The sequence below is a fragment of the Schizosaccharomyces japonicus genome, assembly GCF_000149845.2.
Source record: "Schizosaccharomyces japonicus yFS275 unplaced genomic scaffold supercont5.1, whole genome shotgun sequence".
Lineage (NCBI taxonomy): Eukaryota > Fungi > Ascomycota > Schizosaccharomycetes > Schizosaccharomycetales > Schizosaccharomycetaceae > Schizosaccharomyces > Schizosaccharomyces japonicus.
Window position 1 is genome coordinate 1,224,081 of NW_011627860.1, and position 27,794 is coordinate 1,251,874.

General features: G+C 40.7%; 12 protein-coding genes and 1 non-coding gene across 13 annotated transcripts; 4 read left to right on the forward strand and 9 right to left on the reverse strand.

Moving 5' to 3' along the window:
- Positions 1-122: 122 nt before the first annotated feature.
- Positions 123-2,278, reverse strand: SJAG_02673 (DUF2009 protein). Its single transcript, XM_002173835.2, has 3 exons — positions 1,876-2,278; positions 603-1,782; positions 123-560 (listed from the first exon to the last, which is right to left on the reverse strand). The coding sequence occupies exons 1-3, from the start codon at positions 2,079-2,081 to the stop codon at positions 441-443; spliced, it is 1,506 nt and encodes a 501-aa protein (XP_002173871.1). The 5' UTR covers positions 2,082-2,278; the 3' UTR covers positions 123-440.
- Positions 2,279-2,437: 159 nt separating this feature from the next.
- Positions 2,438-2,533, reverse strand: SJAG_16026. The gene has a single exon. It is a non-coding gene; the product is annotated as a tRNA-Arg (tRNA).
- A 3,757-nt stretch (positions 2,534-6,290) lies between these two features.
- SJAG_02676 (hypothetical protein) lies at positions 6,291-9,311 on the forward strand. Its single transcript, XM_002173837.2, has one exon. It carries the CDS (start codon positions 8,081-8,083, stop codon positions 8,861-8,863), a length of 783 nt encoding a protein of 260 aa, XP_002173873.1. The 5' UTR covers positions 6,291-8,080; the 3' UTR covers positions 8,864-9,311.
- Positions 6,728-7,261, reverse strand: SJAG_02675 (hypothetical protein; the record flags this gene model as incomplete). Its single annotated transcript, XM_002173836.1, has 1 exon — positions 6,728-7,261. The coding sequence occupies one exon, from the start codon at positions 7,259-7,261 to the stop codon at positions 6,728-6,730; it is 534 nt and encodes a 177-aa protein (XP_002173872.1).
- A 537-nt stretch (positions 9,312-9,848) lies between the features above and the next one.
- SJAG_02677 (hypothetical protein) lies at positions 9,849-10,597 on the reverse strand (the record flags this gene model as incomplete). Its single annotated transcript, XM_002173838.2, has 1 exon — positions 9,849-10,597. The coding sequence occupies one exon, from the start codon at positions 10,595-10,597 to the stop codon at positions 10,064-10,066; it is 534 nt and encodes a 177-aa protein (XP_002173874.1). The 3' UTR covers positions 9,849-10,063.
- Positions 10,598-12,111: 1,514 nt separating this feature from the next.
- SJAG_02679 (inorganic pyrophosphatase) lies at positions 12,112-13,085 on the reverse strand. Its single transcript, XM_002173839.2, has one exon. It carries the CDS (start codon positions 13,019-13,021, stop codon positions 12,164-12,166), a length of 858 nt encoding a protein of 285 aa, XP_002173875.1. The 5' UTR covers positions 13,022-13,085; the 3' UTR covers positions 12,112-12,163.
- A 30-nt stretch (positions 13,086-13,115) lies between these two features.
- SJAG_02680 (DNA kinase/phosphatase Pnk1) lies at positions 13,116-17,078 on the forward strand. Its single transcript, XM_002173840.2, has one exon. The coding sequence runs from the start codon at positions 13,432-13,434 to the stop codon at positions 14,716-14,718; it is 1,287 nt and encodes a 428-aa protein (XP_002173876.1). The 5' UTR covers positions 13,116-13,431; the 3' UTR covers positions 14,719-17,078.
- SJAG_02681 (U3 snoRNP-associated protein Mpp1) lies at positions 14,834-17,045 on the reverse strand. Its single transcript, XM_002173841.2, has one exon. It carries the CDS (start codon positions 16,806-16,808, stop codon positions 15,015-15,017), a length of 1,794 nt encoding a protein of 597 aa, XP_002173877.1. The 5' UTR covers positions 16,809-17,045; the 3' UTR covers positions 14,834-15,014.
- On the forward strand, positions 17,012-17,691 carry SJAG_02682 (40S ribosomal protein S23). Its single transcript, XM_002173842.2, has 2 exons — positions 17,012-17,354; positions 17,460-17,691. The coding sequence occupies exons 1-2, from the start codon at positions 17,113-17,115 to the stop codon at positions 17,647-17,649; spliced, it is 432 nt and encodes a 143-aa protein (XP_002173878.1). The 5' UTR covers positions 17,012-17,112; the 3' UTR covers positions 17,650-17,691.
- A 257-nt stretch (positions 17,692-17,948) lies between these two features.
- Positions 17,949-19,991, reverse strand: SJAG_02683 (ICE2 family ER membrane protein; the record flags this gene model as incomplete). Its single annotated transcript, XM_002173843.1, has 6 exons — positions 17,949-18,399; positions 18,462-18,574; positions 18,663-18,848; positions 19,038-19,349; positions 19,411-19,674; positions 19,956-19,991. 6 exons carry the CDS (start codon positions 19,989-19,991, stop codon positions 17,949-17,951), a joined length of 1,362 nt encoding a protein of 453 aa, XP_002173879.1.
- Positions 19,934-21,649, forward strand: SJAG_02684 (rho family GTPase Rho5). The gene is made up of 2 exons (XM_002173844.2): positions 19,934-20,281; positions 20,684-21,649. The coding sequence occupies exons 1-2, from the start codon at positions 20,211-20,213 to the stop codon at positions 21,210-21,212; spliced, it is 600 nt and encodes a 199-aa protein (XP_002173880.1). The 5' UTR covers positions 19,934-20,210; the 3' UTR covers positions 21,213-21,649.
- SJAG_02685 (ubiquitin-protein ligase E4) lies at positions 21,576-25,137 on the reverse strand. The gene is made up of 2 exons (XM_002173845.2): positions 24,986-25,137; positions 21,576-24,945 (listed from the first exon to the last, which is right to left on the reverse strand). Exons 1-2 carry the CDS (start codon positions 25,001-25,003, stop codon positions 21,907-21,909), a joined length of 3,057 nt encoding a protein of 1,018 aa, XP_002173881.1. The 5' UTR covers positions 25,004-25,137; the 3' UTR covers positions 21,576-21,906.
- On the reverse strand, positions 25,072-27,793 carry SJAG_02686 (ATP-dependent RNA helicase). Its single transcript, XM_002173846.2, has 8 exons — positions 27,589-27,793; positions 27,471-27,548; positions 27,340-27,404; positions 27,034-27,290; positions 26,205-26,985; positions 26,060-26,161; positions 25,537-26,017; positions 25,072-25,488 (listed from the first exon to the last, which is right to left on the reverse strand). Exons 1-8 carry the CDS (start codon positions 27,677-27,679, stop codon positions 25,382-25,384), a joined length of 1,962 nt encoding a protein of 653 aa, XP_002173882.1. The 5' UTR covers positions 27,680-27,793; the 3' UTR covers positions 25,072-25,381.
- Position 27,794: the final 1 nt, after the last annotated feature.

The following is a 27,794-nucleotide window of genomic DNA, read 5'->3' on the forward strand; positions in this document are numbered from 1 at the left end:
AGATAACTCTGTATTGTCACAGCCAATTCTATGCACGAATATTATCTCTGCTGCAAGTTGGTTCTTCTATTCACCAAAATTTATATTTTAATCTAATGTAAAGCTTACAACCTTTTAAGCTTAGATGTTGTAGAAATTATAATCTTACTAAGAACTATTATTGATGTATTTTTTATTCTCTATAGCTGAAAATTCTAAAATATAACTGGTGCTGTAGGTCGTATGGTTTCCAGATTGAAGGGATAAAACAGCAAACTGGAAGACTCTAGCTACTGGGGAAATCGAAAATATGGTTTTTGATATGCGAGCACAATTACTCATAGTTCACGGGAGAAGTGTGGAAAGCCAGTGTTTCTGTTTAATAGTTCCAACTCAATCGTTAAATATCGATCAGGTCGTAGCGATACAGGGATACAGCAGGGGATGCGCCTTGTATCCAACTATTCACCGTTAAAACTTAAGAAACCAGACATCAAGAGTATCCGATAGTATTCACGCGTATGAATAGTATTGGCCCAATTCCAAGCGCTTGTTAATCTTCCGTCAATGCAACTTCCAGCCTAAAAAAAGTTAGTAAAAATTGCAAGGAGCATAAAACGTACATCAAACCAATTGTCAGCTCCTGAGCCGTCAAATGCGTATCTCATAAAATCGGCAAGAATTGTTTTCTCAAGGTCTCTCTTAGTTATAAAGGCATTCTCAATATACTGCAATACACCCGGATCCTTCAGTTCATCAAGTTCCTTCAGTACTAAAACTAAGGGCGACAAAATTCTAGGGACTTGCATATACTTATCAATGAAAATCAGCGCATTAGGTACAGCTGTATCACCAAGATGAATTGTTGTGCTACCAATCCAAGAATCAGAGGCCGTTTGTGCACGCCGAAGAATACGCTCCATTGCTTCACGGATTTTTGGACAAGGCTGCATACGATGTATACCCTGGCCGTTATCGATTAAGGTGTAAGTTGTTTCAGGATTGCACAGCTCTAAATCGCTGAGAGCCCAAAGTGAAAAGATCTCACCCATAATAAGTGACCAAAGTTGTAGACTTTGCACGACGTAGTGATACTGCTTGTAGTGATCATGCACTAAACGAGAACCGTTTGTGGCACTGATGCTCAAATTGAAATCGTCCTCAATTTCTGTGGGCGAGAAGTATTGTTCAATTATGGATAGTAACTTGTGTATAGGATCCCGGTTAGCACGTAAATAAGCGTTGCTGTCGGCAAGTGAATATAAGCACCAACGAATCTGATCTTTGGACGTGGTTGTATTTGTGTACTTGCGGGCGAGCTTTTCCACAGCTTGTTCCTTCTCACGAATTTCTTTCTGTAATACTTTTCTGGATTTATTGTCCGGAATGATTTCGGCAGTAGCCAGCTTCACCAAGGGATCATCGAGTAAACCAAGTGCTTCGTGTAATCTTAAAAACTCATGCACTGTCAAAATTGGTTTAAACAAGCTGAAGCTCAGCACGTCTTTAACCTCAGGCAACATGGAATCCTGTACGACGTACATCATTTTTCCGTATGTGACCTTCATTTTGTCTGGATTCAAAACTTTGTAACGCCTGCCAATCTCAAAAATAGATTGAAAAAAATCTGCATACTGCTCATAGTTTCGATGTTTTAATAATTCCTGGCCAACCTGGTAATCATAGGCGATCATTATTCCAGAAAGAATAGATGAAATACCTTTCAGCTGAGTAGCAGTTCGTTTTGCAGGCGTAGAAAATGTCAAAATATCAACTACGTCAGTATAATCACTAACGTTGAGCCTACAAAAATAGGTTAACAATATTATCGAACAAGATACGCGATAGAATCATCAAAAAAACAGAAAACTTGCAAAAGTTTATCAGATTACATACGAGGCTTCTAATAAGCGCAAAAGCTTTCGCTCGTCATACTGCAAACGCAATGGAACGACCTTTGCTTTTTGAGCAATTGTAATCTTGCTATTACTGAGATAATTGCCATTGAGTTCTTCCAAAGAACTGAATGGTTCCGCTACAATTGAAGATAAATATAGATCACGAAGTTGTTCGATAGCTTGTTCATTGTCGTTAACGGACATTAGTAGTACGGCTGAAATTAAAAATAAAGATAAATGTGAAGCCCCGGAAATAATCCGTTTGAATTATACCAATATTTTTTTGATAAAACACCAGCACTTAGCAGTCGTTTAATGTTTCAAATTAATAGATTTTTGCGATGTTACCGAACAAGTTCCTTTACAGTTTCGGTTTTTGGTGGTTAGGACGGAAACATTCGGCGGCACAATTAATTCTCCCAATGGTCGTTTTTGTTTCCGTTAATATAATGTCAGCTCTCAGTAAGGCGTATCGCCATGTAAGCAATCTATTTTGAATCTTCCTGTAAAAACAGCTCGAGTTTTTTTTTTTTTTTGTTTTTCAAAAAGTTATGAAAAAACGACCCCGACGGGATTTGCACCCGCGATCTTTGGTACACCTGACAGCCAACGGATGTCCGCCGGAAACCAATGCCTTACTTCTAGGCCACGAGGCCTGTCGTTATTTTGTTAACTATGGTTTCTAATATTAGTTGGAGTTGAATGTTGCTTATTAGTCGGACAAATCGTTTACCAGGAAAGGAAGTTTCTAGTTTAGAGAACGTTATAGTGAATATGTATTGATTAATTTATTGTTCAACAGCTATCTGCATGTTACCTAGGGTCTTTTATACTGTTGTGACAGTGGCGAATAGATATCTAGACCGGAGTTCTGAATTAGGCATCTGGAGTATTGTCTTTGACATAATTTTGCTATGGAGCCATTAGGCAATGGTCTCCATGTACTTTTGGAATCTTAGCGACAAAGCAGCCAAACCAACGGCCAGCTTTCTGCCTGCTCAAACGGATGAATGGAAGAGAGACATTGATCACATTGTTACTCTCTATAATAATTCTTTTAATTGCAAGTTCTTGCAAAGCCTGGAACTTCTGCTTTATCAGAATCTTACGATTCCTTAATAAGCAATTACAGTTAGAAAAATATTATCAATTAGACAATTAATATAAATGCTTGTAAGTTCGATTGCTATAAAGTCGTTGAACACTTACAAGCTTATTCAGCAGTTAACTCTTTCAATTTCCTATTTTCGCATTTTTACTATTAAGGTTCAGTTAAGCGAACCTTGTTAACGAACTGAGTGAATGGTTTCACTCACCGTTTGAAGCCAATTAAGAATTAATCTCTTGAACCAAAGTCAACATGGCCATTGAACTGTGACAATACGTGTCATGGTTTGAGAACGGATATATTTAGCTCGATTGGGGATTCTTGTTTGTAGGCTTCAAACAATGAATAACTTCTTTCTTTAAACCTTTCCAATAAGCTTCGGTTAATACACCTAAATGTTATGTTACGTGCAATATGTTCTGAAAGTTATTGTTGAAGGAAACAAGTAATGTTCAACGGATTATAGCCATTGAACTCTTGTATATTTATATTTATATTAAATTATTCAATAGATAATATATTTGGTTACTAGTTCATATTTGTTATGTTTGTTAAGTTTTGAGAAACAAAATTCAATATTTTTGCAAGATGCGCAAATGGAAAAGCAATAACTTAGAATTGACTCTTAAGAGCAATGAATGCTAGCGAATGCTTAGCCCTTCAATTAAAGAAACCAATTAGTTGAATGGTTGTTTCATTTCGAAAATTAAATAATATTCACAGTCAATGACATAAGTTCATTTGCCCCAACATGACTTGTCTCATAGAATGGTCGTTTTTCACGATTTAATTCTGTCAATTTTAAAAACAAAAACCCCAATACCGAGTCAATGGTTAGCTCTCGGTTATCCATACGGAACGTAAATGTAAATCACGGCGTTTTTTACGAAGCAAATCTGTTCTAACAACGCTTTTATTAAACAGGAACTTTTGTTTTAATGAAAACTTGAGATTTATGGAATTCTTTGTCTTTTAGAAAGATATTTTAAATTAAAAAAACAATAAAAATACCTGTAAGTTCAATTGCTTGAAAGCCATTGAACACTACAAATTTGTTCAACAGTTAACTTGTCCGTTCTCACTATTTTGTAAGAATTGAGCAAACGGATTCATTATATTTTCAGAAATATTGGAATCGTCAATCGCATTTAGATAACTTATCCGACTTTGTAAATCATAAATATTTCGAGTATAGGAAACACGGTTTTAAATGAACAAGGTACGTTCCTCCTTAGTATTGAGAAGAAGTTGTTATTCTGCTAGAAAACACTATAACACTATCTAAACCTGTAAATTTAGCGTTTAATATAGCCCAAACTCACAAATTATTTATACTTGACATTGGCGATCGTATGAACCCAAAAATTGTAGTAAGAATGTCGCTTCCTTTTCACAGCTCCTGTTTTTTGATTAGTCCCTGAAAATCGTTTTAGCGCTATTGCCGCAAGTTTGTCAAAGCCCTTGAGAAAATAACATGACGAATTTTAAGTCTCAATTGCTTTCGCTTTTGCGAGTAAGCGAGCACGTTACAACAGGAAGCCCAAAGTCGACAGTGCTCAAAACATGATAACGAGATACTCAGCGATCGTAAAGTAAATATACAATACAAACTACAGTAATTGTCTAATTAACTAGAGAATAAATAATATTAAATATTTGTGGAAACATGCTCGCAATTAATCAAAACTATTGTTTAACATATCACCGACCGTTATTGCTTTTTCTCAGCCCATGGGACTGCAGTATGGTCAAGCATGACAATTTTATTCAATTGCTAAGAAATGAAGTAAGTATAAAGTACTATGTAAATAGAGGGCATTCTCCTCTCCGAATCGAAATTCACGTTGTTAACCTCTTTTACACAAAATGCGATTCGTTCTAACAACAACACAGTAAATTCTAGTGTCGTCTATCCGCCTTGGGGCGGAGTGTGTGACTTAATTAAAGACTACGGATACATGCCAAGGTTTATATTAAAACCGAAATGTTAAACAGATGCTGCTGTTGCATATACGGTCTATGAATGAAGTCGTGTTTACTCCACATTTAATGTTACAGATGAATATGGAAATCCATCATTTTTTTGTTATTCTAACGGTTTCGAGTACGTTTTTGAAAAAGGAGTGTAGTTCCCTATTTAACAATACAAAGAGTCACCGGAGTTTGCGCTCTATCTTCCAAAGAAAGCCGGACTCTGAGAAATTCGACAAATCGTAAGGATTACGCGGTGAAATTTACAGCGCACGGTGTTCATGTGGACTCTGCTGCTTTTCGTATCACGCCTCTCCTACTACCTGCTTTTTCATCTGTCCTACTGACACTGTTATACATTAATTAGTTTATTATTATTAAGAAGTATTATAATCAAGTTATGCGATATATTGTAAGAAACATAGAGTAGTTAATTTGCAGTATGTGTAAACAACTAATCCATTTTTTTTAGCGTGTACAAGCTGGTTTAATTGTGGGCTTAATAAAATTTAATATTGAAGTATCAGAACCTGTGATCAGATAGTCGATAGGAAGACCCAAAAACTATTGAAAAATATGTCTTTATGTCAAGTGGATGACTTGTAGTAGCTTATGTCTCATGCGAAAGAGAACTGCCAATAAGTTTTTAAGGATAGACCATGTCAATTAGATTTGCATAAGTAATATAATGTCAGATTAAGTCCTATGATGACCAAATTCAGCTTACCAACCTCTCCTGTTTACTACTGTCGCATTTTGCGGTTAGGGTTAGTTTAAGCGAACCTTATCTCGAAAACTAAGTGAGCAGTTTTATTATTGTTTGTAGCCAATTAAGAATTAGTCTCTTGAATCAAAGTCATCGGGCAATCGAATTGTGACAGAGTTTATCACGGCTTGATCCAACTGTTAACTTAAAATTCCCTTTTTTTAAGCCTTCCACACAATTGCTTGTCTTTGAAAGCCGTACATTCAATTGATATAAGCAATTGTGCTTGTAAAGTGTTCAACAGAAATTTTGTTGAACTATTACAAGTTATTATATTAATAAAACTGATTTTATTCTAAATTCTAATTGCTGATTTATTCTATTATACACAAATTGGAGAATATGTAAATACTGCTTCAATCATTCAATTGATTGGTTTCTTATATGTAATAGTGAAGAATCCCATGTTTTTATTGCTATTATGAGGCAATTCAAGGTTATTGTTTTTACGTTCGCTCATCTTTTAAACTGTTGAAACTTATTTTTCACATGTTTATAACCTGTATAAATCTCAGATACGAAGTAAGATAGTATTAGGTAAATAGTTTTTACAAATATGCAAAGGTCCAATGGCTGTAATCCGTTAAACCTCACTTGTTTCTTTCAACAATCAACTTTCAGAACCTACTGCGCATAACAAAACATTAGGGTTTTATTAACCGAAGCTTATTTAGAAAGGTCTAAAGAAAGAAGTTATTCATTGTATTAATCTCGAACAATAAGCCTCATTAAGAACAGACTTATCCAACCTCAGTACTAAATTCTTTGCACATTCACTCATATACTCCATAATTGGTATCCAGCGTACCGACTTCTCATGATTTCAGTTAATTCACCTAACTTAACGAAGACCAAAATACACGCCCTCTGTAACCAACTACAAAACATACAAATAAAAGTGGTTTATCTGTGAATAAACTGCAGCGAGAATGCACAATATAGTTATTTCACAAACGATTTGATCTGTCTACGTTGCTCGCTGTACAACGATAGTAATTCAGCAAATCAGTTTGTGAGTAAAAGTGTCAAAATTACCGAAAAAAAAGCGGGCAGTAGAAGAGGTGCGATACGGAAAGCAGCATCTTCATAATCTTGGTTATACATTCCATACATGATGAACTTAACTTCGTAATCTTTTTGATTTGTCGTATTCTTCAGAGATTGAATGGCTAAACAGTAATTTCCGGGCTTTGGTATAGGAATTGAAAACTCTTTAATTGATGAATCGTTAAACATCGGTCCAAAAATCCCCTTGGAATAAACGTATTCAGACCCGTTATGCACGACGAAATCACCAAATCCTGCTGAAACTCCATTTCCGTACGTAACGTTGCTCGTGATGTTGAGATTCTTGTCAAAATCATATACTATGTAAGCAAATGCAGCGTTTTTGTGACATTTTGGATACAATTTGATTGACGGCGAATAAACAGTGTCAGTAAATCTCTGACAATCTGAACCCCAAGGCGCATAATCGACACCGGAGCATATAGTGAAATTGTTTGAAAATCCATAACGTTTTGTAAGAGAGGTTGACATTGTAATCTTGAGTTCAAAGCCGAGGCCGCTCTTTTCTATTTAACACAAGGCTTGAAAGCGTTATCCATTTTCTTTGACCAGATCAGAAAACGTTGGTATCCTTAAGGCATTTTCAGTCCCACGGGTTGAGAAACGCGAAAACGGCTCGCCGACATGGTTACAATAGTAAGTTGGGTTAGGCGATTTCATTTTCATAGTATGGAAAACGTAAGCTATAACTGGATACTACAGTTTAATTAGTTCACTAATACAAACATGATAATTGTCATTTATACAACAGCATTTACAGACACAAGACTTGTTTGTTTGATAGTGTCTTAATCACCACCAGATTCAAGCTTTCTTGTGTACTCTGTTCGCTTGGTTGCAAAAAACCAGAAATCTATCATAAGTTACGACAAAATACTTGCGACACTTTCCCTTAGCAAACGAAAAATCATTTAGAAATTTTTTTTGTAACGTTACATTTGAAGGAGGAATCAAAATTTCTATCGCAGTTATTTGCATCCGACATATGAATTAATTGAATCCTCTTTCTGCGAAGATTTATCCCTTAGGTTCATTATATTTTTTTTACTTTTGGAAGGAAAAAGGGTCACTGTGGTCGTGATGTATAATAATTCATTGGACTTCATTAAGGGGAAACTCAATCCAGTGCAGAAAACATTTAATTTCATGGGAAACACTGTTCAAGAGATCTCAGGCAAATCAAGAATTCAAAGGATCTATCCCTGAGCAAGAGACAGTAAATGTATATGAAGGAGCTCACATCGTACAAGCAAAAGTTCATCTGATATTTTTCGAACTTGAGTTGTTTCAATGCGCACAGAGTCCCTATTTTTTGTTTTTGCGGCATATTTTGCTTCACTGGTTTCAGCATATATTCCACCGGCAGCGTACACCTTCAACATTCCAGCAGCGAACACCTCTTTGGATATTCTTGGACCACCTTACAACAGTCTTTTCCAAGATTTGAATTACCCTGTAAACGGTATCTATCTTACCAACTGGACTGCATTAATTACTCTGATTAATGCCCAGGACTACTATGGTGCAGCTACGGTATACTTTCAGAATGATCGCCCTTATGATAATTACGAAGCGGTCTATGATCATTCGTTAAGGGATCTCGTTGCCAGCCAGAACGACCCTGAAACATTCAAGCAATACAATAACTTACTGGAGGCAGTCAAGGCTCTTGGAGTTTATTCCCTTCCAAGTGACGCTGTGCCTTTTAATGTCACCGAGATGGAGACTTCCTTCGTTAAGCGAGAAGATGCTCATTGCTGTTGGCACCATCATGCTAAAATTGATGATTGTGAGCTAGTATTGAATTCCATCCCGTCTCGCTCATGGGTAGTCAATCATTCCAGTCAGCGCGTACAGGCGCTATATTCTTGCTACGTCACAATTGCTGTTTATCAGGCAGACTCGGCTGTCATTCCTGACTCGAATGAAATTCGCTCAAATGCTCGAAGAATCATGGATCATTGTGATAACTTTGCTCAGATTGGAAGCGAGAGAGACACTGTGAGTGGTTTCATGCTTGATTCAGGCAATCACTTGAAGACATGTGTTAGTAATCGTATTGGCGGCTGTTAACTAGTACATTGACTTTTAGTGCTATTGTGATGATTCTTTTTACTCGTTAAATTCGTCAATCAACATTTTATCTTTCTACTGTAATGATAAATACATTGATCATTAAATTAAAATTAACAACAGTCAAAACTTGGACTATCACCAGACACCTAAGTCAGTACCGTAGGAGCCCCGACTAATTATAATGGGTCTCCCAAGAAACGCAATACATTGGTTTAAAACTATCTATCGCATCTAAATGTGTTACTCTCTTTCTTCTTTTTTCACTTTGTACACCTTCGGAATACAGAATAGTTGGTTATTCAACATTAACCAATTCATCATAATAAGCGAATTTATTTATCAAATAGCTTGTAACGGTAAACTCTGGAAAACCAGGTGTTCACTGCTAACTATTTTGTGCTATCCACTTATATTTAACACATTTAGTGTAGTATACATATCTCGGTTAAATAAACTTTATTTGTTTTAATAAGTTTACTGTTTTTAGTGAATAATATATGTTACCCAAAAGTCGCTTTATAATACGTTTTTGAAGCTAACACTTATATCAGTTTTGTGCTGTGACAAAAGCGTGTCACATAGTTATCGTGTTTATACGATGGGATTCTGCTAGCTTCGGTTAGCTGAACAAAACGGAAATGTCACTCACAATACTTTTACGACCAGTTTGGTCTGAACATGTTTCCTTGAATCCCAAAATTCTTGTATTGATAAAAACTTGAAATTCTGGACTTCTCTCTCAGTTATTTAGGTATTTAACGTTTTTTTAAACACAAACCCTTGTAAGCTCAATTAAAGATTGAGTACTACAAGTTCATTTTCAATTCGAAGCTTACAATAATTAATCTCATTGAACTAAACATATTCTATCATCGAATAATGACAGAGTGGTGTCACGGTGTGCGACTATGAGTAATTCACTTGCAGTAATTCAATAGTCAAAAAGTACAGCCTAGAGTTCGACAACAAAGACTTTCTTTGAGCAAAGCCTGACGGATAAGATTTCATTGTTACTGTCAAGATTCTTTTAAAAGTGCTCCTCTAAGGACATTTATTAAAAATTAGATTACGATCGTCTTATTGTATTATTTTTTATTATAATATGCTATCTTTACAAGTAGGATAAGTAGCGTTCTTTATAATATCTTATAAATGACTGTATCTGCCTACACTACTCGCCGTACAACGATAAGTATATTAAATTGTGAATAAGAGTGTCAAAATAACCGAGAAAAAAGCAGGCAGTAGAAGAGGTGAGATACGGAAAGCAGCATTTTCATAATCTTGGTCATACATTCCATACATGATAAACTTAACTTCGTAATCTTTATTGTTTGTTGTATTTTTCAGAGATTGAACATCTAAACAGTAATTTCCGGGTTTTGGTAAAGGAACCGAGAACTCCTTAATTGATGAATCGTTAAACATTGGTCCAAAAATCCCCTTGGCATAAACGTATTCAGACCCGTTATGCACGACGAAATCTCCAAATCCTGCTGAAACTCCATTTCCGTACGTAACGTTGCTCGTGATGTTGAGATTCTTGTCAAAATCATATACTATGTATGAAAATGCAGCGTTTTTGTGACATTTTGGATACAATTTGATTGACGGCGAATAAACAGTGTCAGTAAATCTCTGACATTCTGAACCCCAAGGCGCATAATACACACCGGAGCATATAGTGAAATTGTTTGAAAATCCATCGCGTCTTGTAAGAGAGGTTGACATTGTAATTCTGGGTCCGAAGCCGAGGCCGTTCTTTTCTATTTAACACAAGGCTTGAGAGCTTTATCCATGTTCTTTCACTAGATCAGAAAACGTTGGTATCCTTAAGGCATTTTCAGTCCCACGGGTTGAGAAACGCGAAAACGGCTCGCCGACATGGTTACAATAGGAAATTGGGTTAGGCAATTTCATTCTCGTAGTATGGAAAACGCAAGCTATAACTGGGTACTACAGTTTAATGTACTGTTCGAAACAGAAGTAATAACTATTAAATACAAACCATCCGTTACAAATTTAAGACTGGTATGCTCTGTGCGACAGTGCTTAGGTGCCGCCAAATACAAGCTTTCTGGTGCGCTTTGTTGGCCTAATCGCAAGTTCGATGAACAAAACCAGGTGCGGCATAACTCTGCGACTTTTTGTATCTCTTAGAGATTGGAAAAGCGTGCTGCAATTTGTTCTGTTTTTTACATATTATGGACTAATCACGATTTGTATTACGGTTGTTTACGTTTAATATAATCCTATTTTTGTCAGGGGATCATCCCGTCTCCATCCCGGGTTCGAAAGGGGAGAACTGTATTGTATTATTAATCAGTTTGAAATTCTAATTATATTTTAAATAATACGATGATTTTGTTATATCTATTACAATAAAAAATCAAAGGGATAAATTCAAGCATACCACAGCATAACAATTGATAACAAAACATTATATATATAATATATATCACAAGGACAAAACCTCACCTTACAACGGCTAACTCTGAGTACTTTAGATTAATAACCACTTGATTACCAACCAATCAATACAATTGCTGGATATTTCCAGGTGTTTGTTATAAAGTCGAACCCGTACCATCTTTCACTTTACAGTCTTAACACAATACATATATATGCTCATACAATCGAAGCATCACTTGTTCTATGCATGAATAATAGGACTGTAGAATTGCGCAGATTGGAAAAATATTGAGCTTACAGAAAAATTGGTTTTGTTAAATGCTAAAATTATTGAGTAGAAGTTATGTTTAATAGTCTCACTATAAGTTACAATATACACTTCCTACTTTAGATAGTAAAGACAGAACACAAAAGTATTACTGAGAATTCCACTATGCTCTATCATGTTCTCATTAAAACAACTGTAACTACCACAAGAACCAATTCTCAAATATACGACGAAAAACAACACATTAAAACATAAAATGTGAATGCTTTCCTCAGAATGCAACAGATATAGTTCTACACCTTTTCACTGGACGGCGACTGAGGTGTAAATCTTGTTGTAACAATAAAATTAAATGTCAATAGAATAAAACAAATACTACAGACACCTACTGACTGACCAAAGAGGCATACCCCTGCTGCGCAAGACATAATAAACCATGAGCAAGCCGCTACATACTCATGCGGCGCCCAAAGGCGACCACTGCTAAAAGATAGCTCAATTAAAACTTACCCGCAAACACAAACAAATCCATTCAGAGCTGCACACACACACACAACACGAAGCATTCATCAAAACATGTGCAAGAAATAACATTCGTTAAAGACTACTACTCACGTTTAAAGAGGGGAGCCAGAGATGTAGAACCACTTGTGAACAGAGGGATCCACAGGTGCAGGAGGAAGGTCTTGACCAGCAGGAACAGCCTCAGCAGCCTTAGCGTACTCAGGAGAGGACTCGGTAACCAAACCGAATTCCTCCTTAGCCTCACCAGGGTTGGCCAAAAGACGCTCCCAGGCCTCGTTGCACTCACGGACAACCTCCTCGGCGTACTTGCGGTTCTTGCACTCACCAGAGAAGGCGAAAGAGTTCTCGGGCTTGCCATCGGGAATTTTGTAGATACGGAACCATTCGTTGGTAGCACGAATGAGACCGGGCATGTGACGCTCGACATCCTCAATGTCGTTCAACTTAGGAGCCAAGGGGTCGTTGACATCGATGACAATGACCTTCCAGTCAGTCTCACCCTCGTCCAAAAGGGCCATGACACCCAAAACCTTGACTTGCTTGACTTGACCGATGTAACCGCGGGCCTCACCAATCTCACAGACATCCAAAGGGTCGCTGTCACCCTTGGCCTTGGTCTCAGGGTGGATAGACTTAGGGTCCTCATAAGTTTGGGGGAAAGCACCGTAGTTCCAGATGTAACCGTGGTGAGGGAAGCAGTTACGGACGAAACGAAGCTTACCCTTCTTGGTATCTTGCTTGATAGGGTTAAGAGTGTCCTCCTTGGTGATCTCAAGCTTAGCTTGAGTCCAACGGGGAATCTCGACAACCATGTTCAAGATGGTCTTCTCGGCATTAGCGTAAAGAGGGATATCGTGCCAGCTGGAGACGGGCTTGCCGTTCTTCTCAACGTAGACGTTGTATTCAAGGGTGTTGGGGGCACCGACGGATCTGGTGGTGTACTCGCTCATATTGTATGTGGTACGTAGAGGATAAGTTCATTTCGGCTGGCTGGACAATGTTTATCAATGGACACGTCATCGACCCGAATGACCTTCCATAAATCCGTGATTTCCGAACTTGTCCTCTGCCAAACTCATTAGAAGGCTTCTAGCATTTTCCAGCAGCCTAGTAACAAAAAAGTGCTCACGTAGTTAGCACAGAAACCATTGTTTAGAAGAATAATTCCTCCACTGGTGGCTCCTCCATTAACATTTTGTACAGCAGTAACGTATACAGAATCCTCTACTTTCTGTAGTGAGCACTTTTGTAAACATAATTGTGTATGACTTTCTTTAAAGATCAAGCGTTCAACTTATAATACGAACAACATAGTACTGTTCAAAACAGTATTTGGGAATTATTTTTACCTTGTTATTTCATGGGGAATTCTGATAAACAAACTTCTGAAAACAAACGGAAAAGAAAACCGTCAACATCAGGGAACGAGAAAAACTGCCCCAAAGAAATCGTAAATGACGCTGCGGGTGTGAAGAAAACGCGAGGACAAAGTACTTTGTCGCATTTTGTTAAGTCCAGTCAGTCGTCTCCGGCAATAACAAACAAGCCTTTAGCATGGGAACTATATCCAAGCTTATACGTTGGCCGTAGTCCGTGTTTTTCACCGACAGATCGAATTATCGCGTTTGATTTGGATGGTACTCTCATACGGCCAAAAAGCGGTAGAACGTTTCCAAAAGATGAAAATGACTGGGTATGGCTGTATGGTGACATTGTGCCCAAAAGGTTACGGGAAGAGCATGCTAGTGGCGCAAGCATTGTCATCTTTACAAACCAGAACGGCATTCCTCGGAGGCCGGCTACTGCCCCTTTATTTCGTCGGAAAATAGAACTTCTTACGCAAGCCCTAGACATTCCTATACTTGTATACGCCGCTATTCAGAAAGACAAATACCGCAAACCACTTACAGGCATGTGGGAAGAAATGAAGAATGTATGGTTGTCTAAAATTGATAAGTCACAAGCATGTTATGTCGGCGATGCCGCTGGACGGTCCGCTGATCATGCGTCCACTGATTGGAAGTTCGCCGAGAACATAGGTATACAGTTCTACACACCTGAACAGTTTTTTCTTCACAAGGAAACCGAACCCCCCAATGCTGGCCCTTTTCAGCCTAAAGACTTCCTTCAAACAAAATGTTCAAATAACAAGGAGACCGATTTCCAGCCGCTTGATAAACAAGAAGTCGTTGTTTTTGTTGGTCTGCCTTCATGCGGCAAGAGCACCTTTTTTGAGACACAGATTGCTTCCCACAGCAACTATATAGTCGTAAATCAAGACACACTGAAGACAAAAGCTCGCTGTTTAAAATTTGCCCGCGAACAGCTAGAGCAAGGTCATTCCATCGTCGTCGACGCTACAAATCCTGATGAGAAGACTCGGAAAGACTGGATCCTACTCGCGAAAGAAAAGCACTTGCCTATTCGCTGTGTTCTTTTTACCACGCCTGAAAGCGTAGCAAAACACAACAACGTTTTCCGTGCTATACACGAAAGGAAAACCAAACTGCTACCTGATGTCGCTTTCGCTTCATACAAATCACGGTATCAAGAACCAACGGTGAAGGAAGGATTTCAATCTATCACTCCCGTTTCTTTCACATGTCTCCCAGAGAAGGCAGACAAGTGGGTTCAATGGCAATTGTAATAAACACGTCGTAGAACATGAGATCAACAAAAAATTAATGATGATGACTACCATTTTTATGATACATACTCCTTCCTGCCTCTAACTCTAAGTGAGTAAAATGACAAATTGTTATTAACCAGACCATATATTTTCCTAGGTACATGAAGACAAAATGTAAGCCAAAATTGTTGACCTTCAATATTAAGAAGAACAACGTATGCTCGCACCAGATTTCAACAGCGCAAACTTGAGCAAGCATAACAAGTCTATACTGTGTATTTTTTTCCCAATGAGCCCGTAAACCATTCATTACTTTAAAGAAGTAAGTGGGAAGACGAAGAAATAACAGGCTTTTCTTTCCTTTTCTTCTTTCCTTCCACCTTTTTGAGTTGTCCATCTGAACCAATGATTTGAACATTTCCGCTCTCCAAGGTACGGGCAACCTTTTCACTTGTCTTATTCCGACGGATCTCAGCCATCTCTTTCCGCTTTTGAGCATGTTTTTGACGAACACGTCTGCGGCGTGCCTGTTTTTCTTGGTGATTCATTTCAGCCTTAGAAATAGCAATACCGGAACGTGTAACGGTTTCGTCCGTACGCTCACCTTGAGTAGCATTATAAATTTCTTGAGGTGCCAGAGCCATAGTTTCAGAAGCAGCAGCAGGCTGAACGTCTTCCATAGAGAGAGTTGGAGCATTGGCGACCACCTCCACACTAGCTTCAGCGGGAGCAGGTACATAGTGCCAAGAGGACAAGCTGTCAAGAATATGAGCGACACTGTTGAACAGACCCTTAATCTCCTCATGTTCCTTTTCGACTTTCTTGTCTTCTTTGGACTGAAATGTTGTAGGGTCTGATTTTTTGAGATATTCCTCTTCGTACTCTTCAGCCAAAGAGCGCTGAGGCTTGTTCTCGTCGAGATCAAACAGCTGAGAAGGCTTGAAATCGGGGACCGCAGAAACAAGACGACGAGGGATGTCATCAAAATTCTTGTCCAGAATGCGGCTTTTGATTAAATCCTCTAATGTGTCCGTAGATTCTTCCGTCACCACAGGAACAGGTTTTGCATTTTGCTCAAAGTCAACTTCAGTTTCCAGAAGAGAGTTCTGAGGACGTTGTTTGGAAGAAGCTTCACCCATCAATGTCCAGTTTTTCTTGGCCACATTTTCGGCCTCGAGAGCACGAATTTGTTTCGTAAGCTCAAGTTTTTGGCGTTCATAAGCAGACAATCCAGTGCCATCGTCCTGCTCTTCCTCACTATCGCTGGCGAACAAGTCTTGACGCACACGCTCAAACGTTTGAGCGGCATCCTCTTCCTCCTCGTCCTCCTCCACGTTCGCAACCTCCTCGTCATCAGACGGCTCTTCTGCGACGGGCCGTTTCTTTTTCTTCAGGGCAGCTCTTTTCTTCGCTTGCACTTGCTGACGACGGTCACGAGGATTACGAGGTCCAAAAAAGTCCTCGTACATGATAGAGTCGGCTTGAGGTCCTTCTTCTTCGTCAACGTCCCCGAACACATCAATCTCATCTTCATTCTCTTCATCTTCGTCGTCATTCAAGGCAATAGTCTGTGACTCATCCTGTTCCTCCATTTCAAGAGTCTGTTTGTTGAAGGCGTCGATATCAAAGAACTGATCATTTAGTCCAAATGCATCTTTCTTTGGTTTCTCAACAACGTCTACCTCAGCGTTGTCAGCCTCATCGTCAAATCCTTGAAATTCGTCTTCGTCTTCCTCATCTTCTTGCTCTTCTCCATCTAATTCTTCCTCTTCAGAATTTTCGCCATCGACTGACATTTCCTCATCTTCGTTGTATTCAACGTCACTAACTTCTGCTGCACTGCCAGTAACAGAATCAGATCCCTGTTCTTCGTCACTAACGTCGACATCAGGAAGCTCGTCAAGAGCATACTTTGTAGCAAGAGCTAATTGGTTGTAAATTTGCCAGGCATCACAACCTTTGGTATGGATCTGCTGAATTGGACATTTTTTCGGAACACTGACACTCGAAAAAGCGTTTATACACTCGTCTAGAAAGGAAGCTCCCTGACTTTCATCAGGGAACAGAAAACTGGTAGGGTTCTCCTCAACAGCTTCTAAAACCGTCATTTGATGCGCAAAATCCGTCGTTCCTCTGCGAAACAAGCGTCAAAAAAAGAGAAATTGCAATGAAACCGTCCAATTCCCTGTTTATTGAACAGACGAAGAAGAAATTTGCCAAAAAGAACGCTCGATAGATCGAACGTAGGGTGCTTGGTAAGAGACCACGATAGCTTGCTTGAACTCCAAATCGCCATACCCTAGGTTACAACCACCATAACCTAAATTATAGGGTAGGGTTAGTGACTGGTAAATGTGTATACACCAACACAGACACGAAACTGCTTGACAGCTGCCACGCCGTCTACGAAAAATGGGAAAACCCGCTGGTCTTAACGCTGCTCGCAAGCTTCGCAACCACCGCCGTGAGGAGCGCTGGGCTGATGCTCACTACAAGAAGCGCCTTCTCGGTACTGCTTACAAGTCTTCTCCCTTCGGTGGTTCCTCTCACGCCAAGGGTATTGTCGTTGAGAAGATTGGTGTCGAGGCCAAGCAACCCAACTCTGCCATTCGTAAGTGTGTCCGTGTTCAATTGATCAAGAACGGCAAGAAGGTGTAAGTAAAAGCGACGGAGATGGACGACTAAGGCTGGTGATGTGTTCGTTGCCGGTCGTCCGTGTTCTCATTTCCTCTGTAATTTCTCCTCACTAACCCTGCCAGTACTGCTTTCGTCCCCAATGACGGTTGTTTGAACTTTGTCGACGAGAACGACGAGGTCCTCCTTTCTGGTTTCGGTCGTAAGGGCAAGGCTAAGGGTGATATCCCTGGTGTCCGTTTCAAGGTCGTCAAGGTCGCCGGTGTCGGTTTGTCCGCCCTCTTCCACGAGAAGAAGGAGAAGCCCAGATCGTAGACAATCTATTTTGTCGCAAGTGAATGTTTTACATGGGGGGAATGTGTTTCGTTTGGGGTTGTAGAAGGACTATTGGCGGGAGGGGGGGTTGTACGGAAGTTGGCAAGCGTGTGGCCGTGGAATCTCGAAATTGAAGTGGTGAACATCTTTTAATACAGGAAGTTTGGTTATAGTAGACGACGATCTCTATCACAAGAGGGCGTTAATATTAGCGGGAGGAAGCAGAAGTGTTCACGAGGACTGGCTGAGGTAGGATCGTAACGTCAAGAGGAAGGCTGATAGTCGTTGCCTGAACAAGTTTAATCCAGCTTGAAGTGAGAGGCTAGGGCTTGACCAGTGGATGTGTCCTTGTTGTAAGCGAGTTCAATGGCGTAGAGAACGAGTGTAGACATGGCGCCAACCCAGCGCCAAATTTGTGCAGAATACAGTAAACTGCGAAGACTAGAAGGGTTGTAAGCAGGAGAGGGATAAAGGTGTTGAAGGAGAAGATTCGTGTACACGGCAATCAAAATACAAGGCGACACGATGGTCCAGAGACCTTGGCGCTTGGTGCGGCTGTACTCCACAAATAAAATGTTTTGTTGAATGGCGGGGAGAATGCGCGTGACGGAATAAAGAACGGCAATACGATAAGCGAACACGGCGAACACGCTGGGAGATACGGTCTGAGCAACAGCAAACAGGAACACGAGCACATTGTACAGGGTCTGTGGAAGCATTCGCGTAATGGTCGCAAATATTGAGTGGATACTTTTAAGGTTAAAATAAGCGAAGAAGGAAACACAGGCTGAGCCCTGTGACGCATGTCATACCTTTGAAGAACGTCCGGTGGGAGAGCGGAGAACTCGGGCTTCTGCACGGACTGTGCCCGGGGACTTCCGAAGTCGGTGCAGACCATATAGACGCAGTAAGCGATGTAGGAAAACTAAGTGGGTTAGCAGGGCCGAAGAGGAAGTCTCGGGTCCTGTACTGAAGACCCAAAAAGGCCCGGACCCGACGGCGAACAAACTTACAATGAGTGAAGTCTCAGTAACACTGGCACGGCCCGATCCAATGCCGTAGACGGAGACAGCAACGGCCGTGGCAAGGGAAATACCGATCATGACTGCATTACCGGTAGATATGTCGAAGGACGAGACACGGTACAGCAAGTAAAGACTGGTGGAAATCGTTACACTGGCATTAATGAGAATAAAAAACTATTGATCAGTTAGCAATACAGTCGCACACACTTCAACCCAACATGAGAGAACCGTTCACGCGCAATACAATTGTCCTCACACACAAGTAGCTACAACAACGACATTTGATATACAGATTTCGTTTCTCGTAGCTTCAAGTACAACGGTGTTTTGAGAACACCGTTCGGTCATATATCGGCGACTTACCATCCAGTTTTCGGACCGGTGGTAAACAAGCCACCGGCCGAGTTCACCGAGGGCCTGAATCACCAGTAGCGATGCAAGGCCCTCAAGCAAGGTGAACAGAGGTGTTAATTGCAGTAACGTAGACTTCCATGCATCGACAAGACGCGCCAGCCAGGTTTCCTGAAGCACAGGAGCAGCGGCCAGCACGACAATAAGCAGCACCGCTAGCAGCAAGGGCTCCATAACGTGCAACGCCAACGCAGTTCTTCTACAACCAGTCCATTTAAGCACCGCGACGAACAGAAATAGCAGCTCCAGGAGCAGTGTTAAGAACTAACGTGTCAGAAACATAGCGCTCTTCAAGTTCTACGCGTTCTGTGCGCAAAAAACATACCAATCCACAGAACATGCCGCCGACATCGAAGCCAAGTCCCACCAAGACGATCATCTTGAGAAAGAACAGTAGCGACAGGAGATTCCCAGCTGCTGCCGAGACCTGCTTCAGCCGACGGGGACGCGCAGCAGACGCCTCTGGGTCCCGCGGGCCAACAGCAGAACAGGCATTGCCAGTATCCTTGCTAGTCATGGCGCTACGGAGAGGATAGGAGGGCCAGCAGTTTTGCAGCGAGGCGGTACCAGAGCGAGATGGATAGGAATGCTAAACAGCGCGTTAACCTACGCTATGGATCGTAAAATTAAAATAACGTAACCTAAAGTACTGCCATAATCAATTAAGGAATTCGTGTGCACTGTGTCGTAATACAACGAAGCACACTATGCCAGTTTGTACAAAACTTCATCAATTCGCGTAACCCCTCACTAAACTGTTTAACAATTCGCTAACCGTGTTCTCGCGTTTCGCTAAACCTCGCAAAAGTTCGCTCGTCATCGCTGCGCCCTTACTTCCCCCTGCTCCCCCTTGCTGACCGACTCACTCACCTGCTCTCTCCCAACGCCGTTTGTCCTTTGTGCCATTCTTAGCACTTATTCCCCTTGGAAACTCGCGTTTGTAGTACGACGCATTCTCTCTTTGCATTTCTCACTGCACTGCACGCTTTTCTCCGTGTTTAGCTTGATACCAAGAGACTTTTTGTTGTTGGCAGTTCTTTGAGTTTTTGACGTCTTTACGGTTTGTTTCATTAGTAGCCTCGACTCTGATTTAGGCCTCGTGTTTTTGCGTTACTACATTGCATTATGTCTACAGAATTGCGTAGAAAGCTGGTTATCGTCGGTGACGGTGCATGCGGAAAAACATGTCTGTTGATGTAAGTACCCTTCTGGAGCTCCTGGGACGCTCATTACGGATGGTTTGGTTGAATGGACGCGTTTCGTCCTTCTTGTTCGTGCGACTTTGCGAAAACGAACAAGATTGGAAGGTTTTAGGAAACGGACGGAATATCGACACTTATTAGGGCAATTACGAGGCTTCATACCCATGTCGTTGATATATGCGTCTATTCAGCTCCCTTTGGATGGGAATTGTGTCTACTTGTTACAGCTCTTTTGATTTTGTTTCTACGTTTCTGCGTAAAAATAGAAATGAGAAGCGATTGTGCTCTGCTTGAGAACACTTCTTCCGCCAGTACTGCATTCTAATTCTCCTCAACCATCCTCCAGCTCCCAAGTTCTTCGGCTTTGCCTTTTGTACTCCTTTTGCTAACAAACAGTGTTTTTTCTAAGGGAACGTTCCCTGAAGTGTATGTTCCCACTGTGTTTGAGAACTACGTCGCTGATGTGAATGTTGATGGTCGTCATATCGAGCTTGCCCTGTGGGATACTGCTGGTCAAGAGGATTACGATCGTTTGCGTCCATTGTCATACCCCGATTCACATGTCATCTTAATCTGTTTTGCCGTTGACGCTCCTGAGAGTTTGGACAATGTTCAGGAGAAGTGGATTTCTGAGGTTCTGCACTTCTGCTCCAACTTGCCCATTATTCTTGTTGCTTGTAAGAAGGATTTGCGCAACGACCCTAAGACTATTGAGGAGTTGTCGAAGACGAACGAGAAGCCGATTTCTTCTGAGGAAGGTGAAGCTGTTGCACAGAAGATTGGTGCATTTAAGTATCTTGAGTGTTCTGCAAAGCAGAATGATGGCGTCCAAGAGGTGTTCGAAACTGCAGCCCGTGCAAGCATGATGAAGTACAAAGCACCTTCCCGTCAAAAGATGAAGAAGAAGCGTTGCATCGTTCTTTAAGCTCGCTGAAGAACATTGCTCTTCTTTTCTCTTTACGGCGTGCTATATGCAGCCAGACACGAGTTGATCACTAGACCCCATGGAATTTTTCCTTTGTAGGTCTATCGCCTCTTCCCTTTTCCCATGTACAAACTCGTATATTTCCATCCGCTTTGTTACTACGAAATCTGCACGTACTGTTGCTGCTGCTGCTGCATGTCTCTATGTACTATCTATAACCTTTTCCCATTAATACGTTACTACCGATGGTCATTGTATGTCATTTTCGGTACGAACTATATATATATTCAGCATGCATTTCCCACATGGCGCTTCATCAATGTTTCTCATTAAACGCACAATACGTCGGCTATTGTCAGTTTACTCAAGATCATAAATTTATTCATTGCTTATAATTTATTGCTGTAATAAAGACACGTTTTTACAACACAAACAAATTAGGTTGATTGTAATATGGGGGGGAGGGTCGATAGAAAGATGTGAATAAAAATCAACTGCGACGAGAAAATACGTTACACAAGCTCCTTAGCAGTGTGTATAATATTGAGACATGATATTAATTCATATACAGCTTAGCTTTTAATATAAGTTTCAATTACGCACTATAAAAACGAAAACAAATAGGGAAAGGATTCTTCGGGTTACTCATCGCGAAAGACGGAATAAATGGTACAACGTGATCCAACGCCCTTAATTACTCGGAGGTAACTTTTCTCTTGCGTTTCGAACTGAGGAATGCTTGAATGCGCTCACGAAGTTCATCGTTGGGCTGCACATCCTCCAGCTTCAACGGCATACGATTAAACGGGTCAGTGGGATCACTCAAAAGATGAGACTTAATGGTGTCACGGTCAATGGAAACGCCAGAGCGTGGAAGAATAACTGGATCTTTCATGAGCGTAAACATAAGAGGATCCAAAAATTCGTCCGGAACCTCGCCAAGGTCTTCCTCTTCAGCAGCCTCTTCGGCTCTTACTTTCTCCACGCTCACGACAAAGCCACGCAGTGTCTGAATGTCAAGTGACGACTTAATGTTATACTTGGTAAGAACGGTGATAGCTCTGTCAAACAATTCCTTGTTATAAGAACGACCATCATGAGCAACGGCTTCAATAAAACGTTCATATGGAATCAGATTGAGATAGATGTCAAATATACCGGACAACAACCGCTTAGCATCAAAGTTATACTTGCTAGGGTCCTTCACTTTCAGTCCGCGGCACTTGGGGCCACACAAAGCAGAGACATTGTAGTCAAGCATAGCGGCCAATCTGTCAACAATCTCCACAGCGCAAAACGCTTTCGGGATGCTGGAAGTGAAGAGACGAAGCATTGACATCGTTTCATTTGCGAGTTGGCAATACGAGGTTGCTTGCCGTTCAGCGGAGGAAAGTCTTTGTTGACGCTCCATGGTTTCATTGCTCACACCCTCAGCTTTAACTTCCCTCAAAAACTCTTCTTGAAGATTGTGAATCTCGGAAAGTTTAATAAGAGCTTCATCCAACAAGTATGTAGCATCATTCAACATAAGAGCGACGAAGCGCACAAAAAAGTCCTCGTCTTGCTGCTGCTCTTTCTCCAGTTTTCCCATAAACGAAGGACGAGTCCAGATACTGCGGAAAATCTCACAAATGAAATAACGAATATTGAACTTGTCGTAGAATTGCGTAGATTGGCCTGTGGATTCAATTTCAATGTAGAAAGACATCAGTACTCGCATAAGATGTTGCGTAGCCAGTTTCGATGTGTTCAGAGCATCGTTTAAAATGCCTCCGCGTCCACGATTATTCATCACTCCAAAGTATAAGATTTCCGCAAGCTTCGACCGCAAATAAGGGTTTTTTATGTACAATGGCTCAGGCAAAAAGGCAATGCAAAAATCGACCAGGTTATCGTAGGTGTGCAATTCCAAAGACGAGGAGCCAGACTTGAGCAATGACAGCAAGAAGTCGGCAATTGTTTCCACGAAGTATTCAGGCAACACTAATACTTCAGGAGAGACATCCCTCGCCAACGGAAGTGTTAAGGGCGTTTTGGGATAGGAATGCTGTTTATCCACGAGACGCAAAAGCCAAACAATCACAAAATTCAAGAAGTTGAACGATCTAGAGGCGCATGCAGTATGACTTAACATTACTTCGTAACAGTACACAAATGAGCGGTCTAAGTCAAGCTTTTTATTAATTCGATCGATTTGCATATGTACTTGAGCAGCTTGAGGGCCACTTGCAAGACCTTGACTGTCCGCAATAAGTCTATCCCGGTAGTTCTCCATATCACGGATTCCATTCAACAGTTGCTCAAAGGCCTTGTAAGAACCGTTTATACCGTAGTAATGAAAGGCTAAATTGAGAAAGAAGATTTCAGAAATAAAGTTACTCTTTCCAGAATCTTTCTTCGAGTAGAACTCGTCGGACGCCTTCTGGTCAGCATCCAGCTTTGTTTCTTCACGAATATCGATACGAGGAGAACGACGCAAGTACTCAATTTCAACTCGATCGATTTTGGTAAAGTTCAGATCCAGAAATGGTTCAGAAAGTCGGTTCAATATCGAGGTCAAATTGATCATCAGAGCATCCGAAGATATACTCAAGAAGTCCGCTTGTAAAGACTGACGTTTGTGATTAATGTTCGCGACTTTGGCAAAGAAATCAAGCACTGCTTCGCGAGATCCGGCAGAGACACGTATGAGTGAATTGACAATTTGAAAAAGCTGTTCTTGATGGTTGGTCATGATTAATTGTAATGAACTAATGGAAGATGAGATCTCGCGATACGAACGCTCGTTTCCATTAGAAAAATATTTGGCGGCAACCTCGTTAGTGAATACAGACAAGCTAGCAAGTCGTCCCAAGAAGGTGTTGTATTCAACCTGTGACGCTTTGTCTGAACAAGGCCAGGATGGAAGTGTTGTAACAATGGCAGCAATGGGTTTCAACGAACAAAGTTGTGCAAGCAAATGCATATACCGAGGCTCAACATTTTCAACGTTCATTCTGCCAATCATTAACGATAAAGACTCGAGAACAGGGGCAAAGATTTCCACTAGTCCGTCATTCTCAAAACGTTGTACAAGTTCAGCTACGAACTCAAACGGAACAGCAGTTCCCTTCAATAACTCCTTTACGAAGTCGATGGGAGGAAGATTAAAAGTATCGGGAAGGTAGATGGAAATTCCAGCGTAACTCACACATAACCGTTTCAGATTATTTATAAAGTCCATCTTTGACTGGTAGTTCTCGTCCTTTGAGAAACGACTAGCAATAGCGTCTAGTTTCTTCCAAGAATCAACTAAGTAGCCTAACACATCCTTCTTTCCGCAATTGAGTTGACTGACAATAGCAGAATCGGCCTGGTCTTCATCAAATAGTAGTTCGTGGCCAGACTCCTCGAGTTCTGCTTTCAGAGAAGGAAGATACTGTTTGTCTTTTTCGTTTTCATCAAGGGTGACGGACAGAGTCCGGCAAACCACTTTGTGTTTCCAGAGTTTTAAATTAAAAGGTTGTTTTGGTTTAGGAGAACTAATTCTCGAGATAGAGGCACTAGCAGAATCGATGTCCATTTTGTCCATATCTTTCTTCACCTTCGGGAGCAATGATACCAATGAACTCTTCCCTTTGAGTTCTTTCCGTTTTGGATCAACTTTTGCTGAATTTTCTGGATGTATTGCCTCCGTACTTGCTTCGCGTTTAGAGCAAGCGCTTTGAAGTTTCGCCAATCTTTTGGCTCGGATCTATTACGTTAGATTATTGTTTTTCAGACGCCTCTCTTACACTTTCTATGTCACTCATGTCGTATGTATCACGGAAATGCTTCTCGTTGGCTCAACTGATGTATAGGGTAAACAATTTCTGTTGCCTTACCGGAGCGGCTTGAGGTCACCAATGGCTGTATTAAACTCGGCAGAGCTCGGTGGTGACAAATGGGGGAAATGGGGGTGGTGGGATAATGTGGGGGAACAGTAAGCATATGGTTCAAAAAGAAAAGAAGATAAACGAATGGAAGGTTCGCAGAGTCGATAATCAATGGGGAAGTTTCAGCAGTATGTTGAATAGTCACTAAAATTCCTTTTTTTGCGGAACAAATTGGTTATTTGAATTTGCCCACAAAGGATACCAAGATGAAAACATGACTGAGCTTTTGATACAATTTGTAGAGAAACACTTTTGTTAGGCTGCTCCAGTTGTGTTCTTTTTTTCATCGTAATAGTCTCTTAACCAAGCTCCCTCAATTACCGAAACAACCTTAGCATACGTCTTTTCACCAATTGTCTCCGCTAATGGAGTTAGAGATCGAACGAAAGTGGTTAACGCAATAAACATACCTTCATAATACATAATCCATGTAGGTGTTTGTTCGTGGAGTACGCTATCTTTATCGATGTAGACATTCAATCCTTCGGGTGTTTTATAAGAACCATTTCTTTGGCGCTTCGCGACGTAAGAATAATGAGAGGCTAAGAAACATTTCAGAATGTTGGTTTTATCAGTGGGTTTGCGCGATGTTGCATAGACTCCAAATTTTCGTAGATACTGTTGCAATCGTTGCTGCACTTGTTCCGCTTGTAACAGGGATTGCGCATTCAGACAATGATTCGAACACCATCGTGATTCCCTTTTTTGCTTCAAGTACGCGTGGAAAGCATTAAGCTGTGTCAGTAAGTCTCCTTCTTCGACTGCGAATTTGTAAAAAGAGTTGAAATATTCAGCCGAGGAACGCTTGATAAACAAGTTCGTCGTGATCGTAAGAATGGAACAAATATTCAGTACTTCCTGGACACATCCAAATTTGGCTGCAGTTAATAGCTATTATGTTTAGTTTCATTGATCGGTGAAATGGCCACTTACAGTCTTCGACAATCTTGGATGTAAAGGGAACTCGGCCATACTGTATCCAAGTGGGCGAGTAAGATGACCCATCTCATCCAGAGCACCTAAAAAGTAGAGTTCCTATAAAATCATTAGCAAAGTGACTAGTACGTTCAATGTATACCTCTAAGGCAGCCATAAACTGGACAGTCGGTGGATTGTCAAGAAATGAAAGATTGACAATGTTTTTAATACCCATAGCTTTTAGGAAGAGGAGCGGTTGTATTAAGTCTGAGTGAGTGAGTTCAGGAGAAGACTTTGCTTTGAGAGCAGAAAACGCAGCTTCAGTGTATAGTCGAAAACACTTCCCGGGTTTCGTCCGACCAGCACGACCAGCACGTTGGTCAGCACTAGCTTGACTAATGCTAGTCTTCACAAGTGCAGTAGACCGATTGTATGGATTATAAACTCTCACTTTTTCATAACCACAATCAATCACGTAAGTAATTCCTTCCACGGAAATGCTCGCTTCTGCGATGTTCGTAGCAAATACAACTTTTCTTGATCCCTGTTCAACTTTTTGGAATACACGCATCTGCTCATCGAGCGTGAGGCCAGAGTATAAGGGAAGTGCAACCATCTGAGGCGCTGAACCTATGTTTCTCAAGGAAGCGGTTTCAAGACGTTTGACACACTCATCAATTTCAGCCCTTCCACTTAAAAAGACCAGTATATCATCATCAGCAGGGGCCGTTTTGTTAATGCTTGAGCAGACTTCAATTGCATTTTCCAGGTAATTTTCCGTAGGAGTAGACAAATAGAATACATCAACAGGAAAAAGACGACTCTCTAAATGAAATGTAGTACAAGAAAGCTGATCCACTTTGAAATACTCTTCTAACTTCTCTGCATCAAGAGTTGCGCTGGCCACGATAATGCGTAGGTCGGATCTCTGTTTAAGAATTCTGATGAAGAGTTCAAGTTAGATATGAAGAACACAAGAATAAGCTTACTTTTTTAAAAGGCACAAAAGAAGGTCTGTAGCTATGGTTCTTTCGTGAACTTCATCGAGCATGATCACGGAGTACTGAGTAAGTAGTGGATCAATGAACATTTCTTGAAGTAATAAACCATCAGTTATATATTTCACCTTTGTTGTTTTTGAAGTACATGACTCAAAAGACATTCCGTATCCACATTCTTCCCCTAACGTACAGCCCATCTCCTCGGCTACACGTTGAGCAAGACTTTTTACCACGACTTTTCTTGGCTGTATCAAATTAGTAATTACAATGAACATTAAAAAATAGCCGTGTTACCTCAGTGCATGCAATACATTTTCCGCTTTCAGCCCAACCACTTTCATAAAGGTACTGCGTGAGTTCTAATCAATAATTGTAAGAGAGCTGAACTGGTATCATATGTAATGACAAGTAGAAATTGTACATACGTGTAGATTTTCCACATCCTGTGCTTCCAATAACAACAGTAACTTGATGGTTTTCAATGAGATACAGTAGTTCCCGGCCTGACAACAGTCAGCACTAAATTCCATAAGGTTTACATACGAAAGCGTGCTATAGGAAGTAATTCCCGAATTCTCTTAATAGAGAGATTGGAAAATGAGTTACTAGTTATGAGTGATTCATTTTGGTTCATGTTATGGACACGTATGTAGTTTTGGAGAAAACCGATGTCGAACGTGGAAAAGATGCAAACACGACCCGCATGAAACAGGTTCGTCTAAAGATTTAAGCAAATGAGTATTCTAGTG